The 12,620-nt window shown below is 37.0% G+C and overlaps 1 protein-coding gene across 1 annotated transcript; it reads right to left on the bottom strand.

Annotated features, from left to right (window-relative positions):
• Window positions 1-8,759: 8,759 nt before the first annotated feature.
• Window positions 8,760-12,326, bottom strand: LOC18033210 (probably inactive leucine-rich repeat receptor-like protein kinase At3g28040). Its single transcript, XM_006421017.2, has 2 exons — window positions 10,538-12,326; window positions 8,760-10,447 (listed from the first exon to the last, which is right to left on the bottom strand). Exons 1-2 carry the CDS (start codon window positions 12,073-12,075, stop codon window positions 8,974-8,976), a joined length of 3,012 nt encoding a protein of 1,003 aa, XP_006421080.1. The 5' UTR covers window positions 12,076-12,326; the 3' UTR covers window positions 8,760-8,973.
• Between the last annotated feature and the right edge of the window lie 294 nt (window positions 12,327-12,620).

The raw sequence follows: 12,620 nt of genomic DNA, 5'->3' as shown, positions 1-12,620 counted from the left end.
ACTCAAACACAAACCCCACCAGTACCTCCTCCAATGTTTGAATCTTATGCACCTTTCTATACACCATCCAAGCCTCAACAAGCTGCTCAGTTGAAACCTAGGGTTTCAATTTAGGATAATTAATTTTAGTGGATGAAAATGCATTTGGATGATGAGAAAATGATACTTGAGTGATTAATATTGATTTGGTAGCTTGGATTTGATAGGAAAAGCTTAAGAAATGGATGAATTTTTAGAGAGAGAATAGCCACGGTTTAGAGAGAGAGGTGATGAGCAAAGATGAATGTAACAAGAACCCTAAAAACAGTATCTGATCCTAAGAAATCAGCTAGCCACTTAAAAACAATCGACTAACTGTTAACAGTCTAGAGAGCTTTAATGCAAAAACCATTTTATTATAGCAGTTAACTGTTAGAATTAACAAGCGTTCTATTTTCAAACGGTTATTAGTTTCATAAATTCGGTTAACCATTTCATTTTACTATGGTTTCTATCTTTAAATGGTTAGTCGTTTCTAAGCAATCGATTAACTGTTTCATTTAAAAATTTTCGCGCATGTAATTTGATTCTTGGCTAGAAATTGATTAATTCCAAGGCTATTTTGCGAATCAAAAATCTCTCAAAGCCATTTTATGCATGATTGATGGTGAACATACTGATTTCAAAAGTAAACACATCAAAGATTAAAAAATCATACAAACTAAAGATCATCCATGCAATTACATAAGCATAAATAATTGATAGATAGTCTAGTAGTCTCAACATCATATAAAGATATGCTAATGTGAAAATTTCATCATCCCAAACTTTTGTCAGATTTTGTTAAATTGATTTTCATAGAGGTGTTTTCTAAAAGTATTTGCAAGTTGTTTTTCCGTGAAGATAAACTCTAATGCAATAAACCCATTTTGAACATGATCTCTTAGATGATGATGTCTAATTTCTATATGCTTAGTCCTAGAATATTGAATGAGATTCTTTGACAGATTTATAGCACTAGTGTTATCACATTTTGATAAGTATAAGATCGAGATTAATCTCATAGTTTGTTTTATACAAATATCTTGTGCACAACAACTACCTGCAGTATACTCAGCCTCGATAGTTGAAAGTGAAATAGAATTTTGCTTTTTACTAAACCATGAATGTCTTAGAAAATGGCAAGTGCTACTAGTGCGGCACCTGAGTAACATGTCAAATCTATATATGTTTCCCTAAGATACCAAAGGCCAAGATCAATGGTTACACTTAAATAACGAAACAGAATGCCAGACCAAGAAGCCAACATGTTCACTACAGTTTCAAACTATCTTTTCAAACACCTGAGGCCAAGCATGTTTCAGACACTTCACAGCTTTCCTACACTGCTATGATTACAGCAGTTCAAACTAGTCAAGAAGAGAAACTTCCCATTCATGGTTTCTCATCTAAAGGGTATCTTATCTACCCTGACAAAATCAATGGTCATTTTCTATGGGATGTTCCTGAAGCCCATATGTGCAATCCTGACTGTCCTTGCTTGGATGACACGGATGTTGATGACAAACTGGAAGTTATGAGGAGAAAGAAAACGAAAAAGAAAAAAGCTTCTCATCCAAAAACATCTTGCAAATCTTTTCCTCCACAACCTCCACCAGATCCCAAACCTCTTGTCAACCCAATAAGGTCATGTCTAATTTTTTCAAGCCAATCTTATGAGGAATCATTACCTCCACTTGAAAAACAGACAGACACACAAACTAGAGTTGTCTCAAAACCTTTTGTCCAATCCCCAGTTACGGCCTCTGGGCAACCTGAAGAGCTAAAATAGTATGAAGCTATTTTAAATTGGCAAACCAAAAATACCAATGCTCAGAATCAAACTCTTCAACAACTCGGAAAGAAAATTGATCGAGTTAAAAGTCAAGTCTCCCAGACAGAAACTAAAGTTGATTCTATCAGCAATCGTCTTGATCAGATGTACATACATCTACAAGATCGTATTTCTGAGCTAGACGCTGATCTCAGATGAATGATAAACAACCACATATGGGGTCCAGAGTTTAATAAAAAAGAAGCAGAAATCAGAAAGCTCAAACCCATCAGAGTCAAACCCTCTCTTCTTCTTCCTCATCCACAAACTCAGTCGATACCTCTACTGACTCTTAATCCGAATAAGCTGACATTACAAGCATATTAATGGCCACCAAAACTGAAGATCCAAGTACTTCAACTGCCACACCTATTGTTGAAGACAGTTCTTCTGATACTGAAAATAAAGCATCCTCAACCGAACCAGAGCCTTCAATGCCTCCACCAGTTCCTGATCACTCAACAAAACCATCTTCAGCATCTTGGTTTACATTTGATGACATTTCTCGTCACAAATGGTCTGCCAAACTTCAAGAATTTGCTGCATGGATTAACCTCCAAGGAACCAAACCTAATGCTCAACCTCAACCTGTTCTTCGTGAATTCATGGCCCGATCCACGGGTTCTTTACGAGACTGGTTAGAAAGCTTGGGAGAATACAAACAGCTCCAATTCATGCAATCCCCAATTGGTACAGCGCTCAATATCGTCCATGAACAATTCATCGGTGAAAAAACAACATATACCGATGTAGACAGAAAAGAGTATCATCAGATGAAATGCCATCTCTCAAACATGTCTTCATAGCCTCTCTTCCTTCTGAGTTACAACCTGATCTTCAAAGGAAACTCACAGCCACTAATCTCAACATAGCTGATATCTCCCTGGGAAAGATTTTCCAAATGGCAATGCTATGTCTCGACAAAATCTGTGAGCAAAAAGAATTCTTCAAGGACCTCATGGAAGACAAAAAAATCCTTTTCTCAAGCTTGCAAAAAACCCTATCTCAAGATAGAATGCAACGATGAAAAGAAGTGTGTTTATCCAACCAAAAAGAAAAGACATTTCCAGAAACACTTCCACAGAAAATCATCCTCCAAACAACCTCTCCGATATTTCAGAAAAAAGGATGCTTCCCAGTACAGAAAGAAAAAACACAACCGTTGTTTCATCTGCAAGAAACACGGTCACTTTGCTCGAAACTGTCCTCACAAATCAGCCAAAGCTGTTCGTCTCATACAACATCTTCAACATTCTTCCCTGTTATCTGAGAATGGAGATGTTAAATCAAACTTTTCTGAACAATCAGAACAAGATGACCAGACTACTTTCATTATCGCAGAATCTTCTGATTCTGATGATATTTCAGTCATCCCTACAGTTCAAACTGTCAACCATGTTTCAGCCATACCTAGACATTCTCTCAAAATGTCAATCCTTCCTTCAAAGTTTCATAAACCTGTTCCTGTCATCGGGTTTATTGACACTGGTGCAGATACCAGTATGATAGATCCTTCTGTTCTTCCTCTGATTAATCGGGAAAATCACTCGAAACTCTTCCGAGCAGTTAATGGAGAAACTTTTGAAACCACTTTGATTACCAAAAAACCCATTGTTATTCAATTCTTTCTAAATTGCATAATTTGGAAAAAGATTGTAGCTTCCAAACTCCCAGATAAAGATTTACTTATAGGTTTTGACATCCTTCATTTAGTTAATAACCTATTCCTCACCAGTTCTAGAGTTCGCTACAAGCAAATGTTCTTGCCTTACACAGATACACTCCGTCTGTATGCACTTTCAGAAACACCATCTCCATACAGTCATATTTCCTAAAAGTTTCTAGAGTTTTGTCTAGAAAACCATTCACAGTTCCACCATACTTCACCTCTTTGGAAAAATGAACAATTCTTCATTCATCTTCCTTTCAAACTCAATTAAGACATAAACCCCACAAAAGCATCACACCCGGGTATGTCTCCTTCAGACCTCCTACTTGCTAAGCAAGAATGTTCTCAGTTGCTTCAGCAAGGTCTTATTGAACCTACTGATTCAGATTGGGCTTGTCAAGCCTTCTATGTTGAAAAACGATCTGAATTAGTTCGTGGTAAAAAGAGGTTAGTTATTGATTACCAGCCACTTAATTCTTTCCTTAAGGATGATAAGTTCCCCCTTCCAAAAATCCAGACCTTGTTTGTCCATTTTAAAAGCTGATTTTTGGCAACTTGGTATTTCACCAGTTGACTGTCACAAAACTGCCTTCTACATCCCTGATGCCCATTATCAATGGACTGTTATGCCTTTTGGTCTTAAGGTTGCTCTTTCATTATTTCAAAAAGCCATGTCCAAAATCTTCAGTCATATCTTTCATAATGCTTTGATATACATTGATGATATCTTATTATTTTCCTCTGACCATGAGAGCCACCAGAAGCTCCTATTGGATTTCTTTCATATTGTGCAGGAACATGGAATCATACTTTCTGAAAAGAAAAGCAGCATAGCGAAAGAATCAATTGACTTTCTTGGCATGATGATTAAAGATGGCCATTATCAGCCTGGTCCACATATTGCAACTGAATTATTAAAGTTTCCAGACACACATCTCAAGAAAAAGCAGATCCAACAATTCCTCGGGATTGTTAATTATGTCTGTGATTTCATCCTTAAAGTTTCAATCCACACAAGCTAGCTGTCGCGTATGCTCTAAAAACTGTGCTCTCTATGGGGACCAGCACAGACAAAAGCTGTCAAGCAGCTAAAAGTGATAGCCCAATCACCTCCTCCTCTCCGAATTCCCACAACTGGACAACGCATTCTACAGACCAATGCCAGTGATGATTACTGGAGTGCCATCCTTGCATCAGGGATGCAGAAGGCAGTTTTCTGATGGTCAACTGGTGAAATACCAAGTTGCCAAAAACCAGCTTTTAGATCAAACTTAGAGAAGATACAAGCCCCTTGAAGATGGACAAATAGGGTCTGGATTTTTGGAAGGGGGAACTTATCATCTTTAAGGAAAGAATTAAGTGGCTGGTGATCAATAACTAACCTCTTTTTACCAAGAACTAATTCAGATCGTTTTTCAACATAGAAGGCTTGACAACCCCAATCTGAATCAATAGGTTCAATGAGACATTGCTGAAGCAACTAAGAACATTCTTGCTTAGCAAGTAAGAGGTCTGAAGGAGACATACCCGGGTGTGATGCTTTTGTGGGGTTTATGTCTTCGTTAAGCTTGAAAGGAATGTGAATGAAGAATTGATCATTCTTCCAGAGAGGTGAAGGATGGTGGAACTGTGAATGGTTTTCTGGACAAAACTCTAGGAACTTCTGTGAAATATGACTGTATGGAGATGGTGTTTCTGAAAGTGCATACAGACGTAGTGCATCTGTGTAAGGCAAGAACATTTGTTTGTAGCGAACTCCAGAACTGGTGAGGAATAGGTTTTTAACCAAATGAAGAATGTCAAAACCTATGAGTAAATCTTTATCTAGAAGTTTAGATGCTACAATCTTTTTCCAAATTATGCAATTCGGAAAGAATTGGATACCAATGGGTTTTTTGGTAATCAAAGTGGTTTCAAAAGTTTCTCCATTAACTGCTCGGAAGAGTTTCGAGTGTTTTTCCCAACAATCAAAGGGAAGGACAGAAGGATCAATCATACTGGTATCTGCACCAGTGTCAATAAACCCGATGAAAGGAACAGGTTTATGAAATTTTGAAGGAAGGATTGACATTTTGAGAGAAGGTCTAGGAATGGCTGAAACATGGTTGACAGTTTGAACTGTAGAGATGACTGAAATATCATCAGAATCAGAAGATTCTACGATAATGAAAGCAGTCTGATCATCTTGTTCTGACTGTTCTAAGAAATTTGATTCAACATCTTCATTCTCATATAACAGTGAAGAATGTTGAAGATGCTGTATGAGACGAACAGCTTTGGCAGACTTGTGAGGACAATTTCGAGCAAAGTGACCACGTTTCTTGCAGATAAAACATCGGTTATGCTTTTTCTTTCGGTACTGAGAAACATCCTTTTCTGAAGCTTGCAAAAAACCCTATCTTAAGATAGAATGTAGAGATGAAAAGAAGTGTGTTTGTCCAACCAAAAAGAAAAGACATTTTCAGAAACACTTCCACAAAAAATCATCCTCTAAAATATTTAAGATTACAAATTAATGCCCAATGTGTGAATAAATGAAGCAAGAATGTGTTTAAAGCTCTATGAAGATTGTATTCTCAAATATAAGCTCAATAGTCTTGTTGTGATCAACTCTTGTTTGAATTTGAATGAGCTTATTTATAGTTGGAGATGAAAAACTAGCCGTTATAGACTATCTGCTCGAAAACGGTTCATTGTTAACCATTAACGGTTAACCGTTTAGACTGGTCAAAGTTACCGTTGGGCCAATTTTCAATAAACGGTTTGCCGTTTAGGATTACCCGTTAGCCGTTTAGGATTACCCATTAGCCGTTAAATTCCAGAGACCTACAAGATAAACTTTAGATATTAGTTCATACGAAACGATTAAAGATTTATACAAAATGACCTTTCTGGAATTTATTAGTTAGCCGTTTGTAATTAACGGTTCGCCGTTTGTTTCCAGTAACCTGCAAAATAAGTTAGCCTTATCCGTTTCAGTTAAACTTTTACCGTTTGTTTCCAGGTACAATCTTCCATTCTGGATATTATCGGTTAACCGTTTCAATAAACGGTTCATGGTTTAATTTCAGTGGCCTTCCCAACTTTTTGTATTTTCCATTTTTCTTAACCGGCTAAAGCTTAAGCAATTTTGATACTCTCTGGTTTTAATCGGTTAACCGTTTAAAAGGAAAACGGTTCACCGTTTATTTCCAGAATCACAGTTTAAGCCAGATTTTGCAGAGAATCATTTTCCAATTTGAAATTTAACAGTGATCCAACTTTTATGAATATAATTGGAATGATTATAAGGCTTTCGTTTATTATGGAATAGCTCCAACATTTTAATCAAAAATCATTTAAAGTTTGTTATCATCAAAATCAATATTATTAACATATTCATGTTAACATATAGTATATCAATGGGCCTTTGGTCTAGTGGGAGAGCCCTTACACTTATAATGGTAAGAGTAAAGGTCCGAGCCTCTATAAAAACTTTATGGAGGTTAGTTTCAGTTCTTCTCCAATTATCATATAATTGAGTAAAAACAACATTTCTCTTACAAAATATGAGTGGAGTAGGCATCCCTCGAATATTAGAGAGGGTTTAAAGAATCTGCGCAATACTTCAAAAGATCAATGTGGGCTATAATTAATGATAGGGTAGAGATATTTAAACCTATCAATTTTCTTTTTACACATTCTTTTTAATTAAGAAATTTATTATCTAAATTTTTTTTTTGAAAAAGTCACTTAAACTAATCTTTGTTTTCTTTTTCTTTTCAATTCCATTCTCATCAAATTCATTTACATATATTCTTTTATGAGTTTATCTGTAAATAATTGATGCCATTAACTAAGAAGAATAAAATCTACCATTTAAAAATGAACATTAGCAAGTTTTTATTAGCCATGAAAGTTATTGAGTATCAAGAAACTAATTTTTTACCAAACAGAAAAGCTAATGATTATCAAGATAAAAAAGATCTTATATATAGAAAGTATGAAATATAAGTTATAATATATAAGAAAGGCCAAACAATTGAATTTGAAAGAGAGTGAAGTTACAAGGAAGAGAAAGTGATTATTGAAGTATAATTTTGAGATTTTTAAATTTTAAATTTTTAATAATAAATTTATTTTCTAAAAATAGGTGTAGAGAAAAATCTGGAGAATTTAAATAGCCCCACCCTTAGCAATAAAATAAAATATAAATATAAAATTTTCAACTTGGGTGTAAGGTGAAATTTATAATAATATTTAGTTGAGATTTTGAAATTTTATTAAAATATTTAGGCAAAGATGAAAATAAACTAATATAAAAAGCTGGAAAAGGCATATATTTGTCTTTTTTTCTTTTTTCATTAGTTGATTATCATGAAAATATCTAAACAAAATTTTATTCTTTTGCCTGCTAGTATAGATTTACGGTATCATCATATTCGTTTGGCGGGGGGGGGGGGGGTCCGCTCAGTCTTTGAACTGGAAATTAATCAGAGAAAGAAAGGCCTAGCCGATGCTTTCAATCTTCGTGTTCTCTTGTCCCCGCAAGAAGGAGATGAAAATCACTGGAATGAGGACCCAGCTCTATACTTACACGGGGGGGGGGGGGGGGGGTTTCCCTCCTTTTTTCTTTTTTTTCCTTGCGGGGTTGCGGAAGAAGAAGAAGAAGAAAAGAAATTATTCCTTTGGACGTATATACTGCTAGTCGAGGAGAAGTGCTATCAATCTATAATATCTTATCCATATCGATCGATGAAATGAGCACCGTGTGAATTACTCTATTTGTTATGCACCTAATTTGCAAATCATTTTGGACCTATTTGCAAAACAGCGGAAGATGGTGTGAAAATAGCGCCCAGATAAGGACTTAATATGCAAAGAGTGCTCACGTGACAAGACAGTTTAAGAGCTGAATTGTTAGCTCCGTGCCGTTTGCAGAACTTGTACTCTTTTGCTTTCTAGTAAGTTCTTTTAGACTCTCGATTTTTTAGTTAGCATTACATTTTCCCTGTTTCGATTGATTTGTACTGTGTGTTTTGATCAATAAAATTGCACGGATTTTTCCTTCAAACTTTCTATCCTATACGGTACCCTGGGTCTTTCCAGCTCCGACCCCATACTTTAATTAACCAAAACCGGAAAATTCATAATAATATTGTTGTGGATTCAAGATTATCACAACCAAGAAACCAGAATCTTGATTAAAGATCAAGCTTGATGACAAGACCAGAAATCAAAGAACAAAAACAGAATACATAATATCAAAACCCTCACTAGCTGCGTCATTGCGCCAAGGGCAAAGACAATAATATATGAAAGCTATAATTGTCAAATGTTGAATATGCAAATACTAGAAAATTAATAAACAAAATACAAGCTAAATAGCAGCATAATTTGTATCAATCTAAATGAAAATAAAGATAAGAAAACAATATCAAGAAATAATGATCAGGGCAGCACCATTGGTGTTTTAGAATACCTCCATTCTCTGTGGAAGTGGGGTTTTGATGACTTGCAATATTTGGACAACCTCTGCCATTGAAGGCCTGCTTGATGGTATATGACAAGTGCAGACAAGGGCCAATTTGAGCACCGGTAAGACCTCATCTTCTGGGTAATCTCCCATGCTTGGATCAACACAATCTAACACGTTGCCCTCTTCCAGAAGAACTCTCACATGCTCGCTTAATATCACTACATTGTCTTCACCATATTCAACAGGCCTTCTACCAGTTACAAGCTCAAGTATTAAAACCCCAAAACCATATATGTCACATTTCTCATTCACTCTTAAGCTCTGGCATGTTAATTCTGGTGCCACATACCCTAGTGCGCTCTGAAATCTGTTGCTCATTACGTGTTTGTCGAGCCTGGTCAAAAGCCTCGCCAATCCAAAGTCTGAAATCCTTGGGTTGTAATTGTCATCAAGCAAGATGTTGCTTGGTTTTAGGTTGTAATGAATAATGGGTGGGCGGAAAGAATGGTGCAAATGAGCAAGGCCTTTTGCTGTTCCGAGGATTACTTTGAATCTGTTAGTCCAAGAAAGCGGTGGAGTAGAAGGAAGCCTTTCATGGAGTTTGGCTTGCAAGCTACCGTTTGGTGCATAATCAGACACCAAAAGCTTCAACTGAGGAGTCCAGTAGTATCCTTCCAGTGATATCAAATTTGGGTGCCTTGCTTTTCCCAAGACTCGAACTTCCCTTTCAAAGTCTTCTGGATATTGGATTATATCGGATGTAACAAGTTTTTTGACTGCTAACATTCTTCCTTGCGTCCCAAATGAGACCTTGTATACAGTTCCAAAGACGCCTTCTCCGACCTCGGCGGCTTTTTCTAGGAGGGTTTCAGGATCAATGCTACAATCAAGGGATGATGACCTTGAATCAAAAAGAATCACCTTACCTGCAGCTAGATTTACAGACCTTGAAGAACTTGAACACATGCTTTCCAGGGTGGTTTCCACAAATGTAAGCCTCCTACGAGTTGATACATTTAATAGGCTGATTACTAGTACTCCACCTGCGATTAGAATAGCTGCTATGATAGCAACAATAGCAGAAACACTAAAGAACATGTGGTGATGATTACTGGAAAAGCTGTGGCTGTGGATGTGACCATCCATTTGGTTACTATTATAAGCATCTGGATCAAGTACAAGAGGCTTCGGTACGTTCATCTTACAAGGTCCCTTCAATAAGGGTGAGCAAATGCCCAAATTTCCCTGTAAAGAACTTTGATCCAACGTTGGAAATACACCACCAACTGGAAGCCTTCCTATTAGCCTGTTATATGATACATTCACAGCGAGAAGACTTGCCAACTTTCCCAGCTCCTGTGGTATCTCTCCACTTAACTCATTGAACTCCAACTTCAGAATCTTGAGCTTGTTCAAATTTGAAATGGATTTAGGAATGGAACCACTTAAATGATTGTGGGACAGGCTTCTGCAAACAAAACATGACCATAAAATAATGCATTAATAAGAGAAGGCGAATTCAGAGAAAATTAAAGGAAACAACAAGCGTGAAACTTACAGTAAATAGAGCGATGTGCAATTCCGAATCACTTGAGGAATTGGACCAGTCAATGAATTTCCATCCAACTGAAGAATACCTAAGCTTCTAGACTCACATACTTCTTGAGGAATAGAACCATATAAGGCATTGTTTCTGAGATCTAAATGTATTAGACTGTGGAAGTAACCAAGCTCTGGAGGTATCCTTGAACGAAGATGATTTGATGACAAATTCAAGTATCTCAAGTTGGCAAAAAGACCCATTTCTGCAGGAATATCTCCGACAAGATTGTTACTTGACAAATCCAGTATACAGAGTGTCTGAAACAGTGTGCTTGAACTGGAACTTGAAGAACCTGGGGGAATGGAACCCATAAATCCATTTTCTGATAAATCAATTTCTTCCAACCCCAAATCAAACAAACCCTCTGGTATGTTACCATTCAAACTATTACCCCTCAACCGAATCACCGACAACTTTTTACAGTTAAACAGTGATGAAGGTAGGCTTCCTGTTAAATGATTATTGGAGAAATCCAAAAATTCCAGGGTGCTTATATTTCCAATCCAATGAGGGATATCACCTGTCAGCGTATTATTTGATACGCTGATAAAGATCATAGAATTCAACAATCGAAGAGAGACTGGCAACTGTCCGGTGAAAAGATTATTGCTGAGATCCAACGTTGTCAAGTGCGGGCAGAATCCAATATCCGCCGGCAGTGGTCCCGAAAATTTATTCCCCTGTAGTAGGAGCTCTTTCAAGTAATGAAGAGCTGCCACTCCTTGTGGTATGGATCCAGAAAATAAATTATGAGAAAGATCCAAAGTCCTCAGCCTTTTCAGTGACCAAATTCCGTAACCAGAAGCAAAATCCAGGTCTCCAGAGAAATGATTGTTGGAGAGATTTAGAGTGTTCAAAGAGGAACAATAATTAAATATTTTGCCGATTGGCCCTTGAAGAATATTGCCAGCCAAAGAAAGGTATCTTAACGATGCACAGTTTTCAAAGAGTTGATAAGGGACTGGTCCTGATAGTAAATTGTTTGAAAGATCAAGAAATTTCATATTCATCATGTTCAAATTCAAAAGAGAAGGTGGTATTTGGCCTGAAAGACTGTTGTGACTAAAGTTAAGCCTTTCCAGACTAGCAATGAGACCCAGCTCAGGATTTATGTTACCAGTAAAATCGTTATGAGAAAGTGATAGTACCTTCAAATGCTGCAACTTTCGAAGGCCTCTAGTACCGATCTTACCCGATAATCCCAAACCATCCAGTGATACATGCGAAACACGACCATTGATGGGATTGCATTGTATGAATTTCCATGAACAAGGGGAGTTGTCATCTTCTTTCCAAGATTGAAGATTCGAAGATGGATCTTTAAGCTCTGATTTGAAGACTATGAGGCCTAGTATATCATCGTTTAGTTCAATAGAAGCATCATCGGAAATGCAGCCTTGCAGAAAAGAAGACAATAATAAATACAACAACAATTTTCGAAACTTCATTTTTAATCTGTTAGCTCTAGTCTGGTGGTAGTAACGCATTTGCATGAATTTAATCAGTTAAGTGCGGGGAAGAGAACTATTAGATAACGCACCGGCCCGGGCATTTTGATATGAGAATGACCGTGCTCACGAGACTTTCTATGAAAAGGGGATTGCGAGTTAATGGGAGTCTGTGACTTTGAAGCAAACAAAAAGACAATTGGTCCAGCAAGTCCAACCGCACATCGAGGGTTTTATTTGTCTGGGACTGGGAGTTGGGCTAAAGGAAGCTCAGGCGTGACCACACTTGTCGTCACCTTGAGCCTCTTTCTCACTCATGTGCCTTCTCTTTCCTTAATATCAATGATGCATCTACTTTCTACTACTAAATAACCAAGCAGTGCATTGCATGCAGCAACAAACATACAACCCGTTTCCAAGACGGCTGCATGTTTCATAGCAGTAAACCTATTATAATGGGAAAATTTACACCAATAACCATAAAAATTTTAACTTTTTCCATCTTAACCCCCAAAACAAACTTCTATCAACATTAGTCATAAAAAAACCTTTGAGACCAAAATACCCCTCTCTCTCATCTCTCCCCCAAC

This window comes from Citrus clementina, unplaced genomic scaffold (genome assembly GCF_000493195.1).
Source record: "Citrus clementina cultivar Clemenules unplaced genomic scaffold, Citrus_clementina_v1.0 scaffold_9, whole genome shotgun sequence".
In the NCBI taxonomy this organism is placed as follows: Eukaryota; Viridiplantae; Streptophyta; class Magnoliopsida; order Sapindales; family Rutaceae; genus Citrus; species Citrus x clementina.
This window is presented reverse-complemented; position numbering and strand designations above follow the sequence as displayed.

Coding starts and splice junctions, on each gene's coding strand:
- LOC18033210 (XM_006421017.2), bottom strand. CDS start 12,075: ATGCAAATGCGTTACTACCACCAGACTAGAGCTAACAGATTAAAAATG. Junction 10,448..10,537: donor TGCACATCGCTCTATTTACT/GTAAGTTTCACG, acceptor TTTTGTTTGCAG/AAGCCTGTCCCACAATCATT.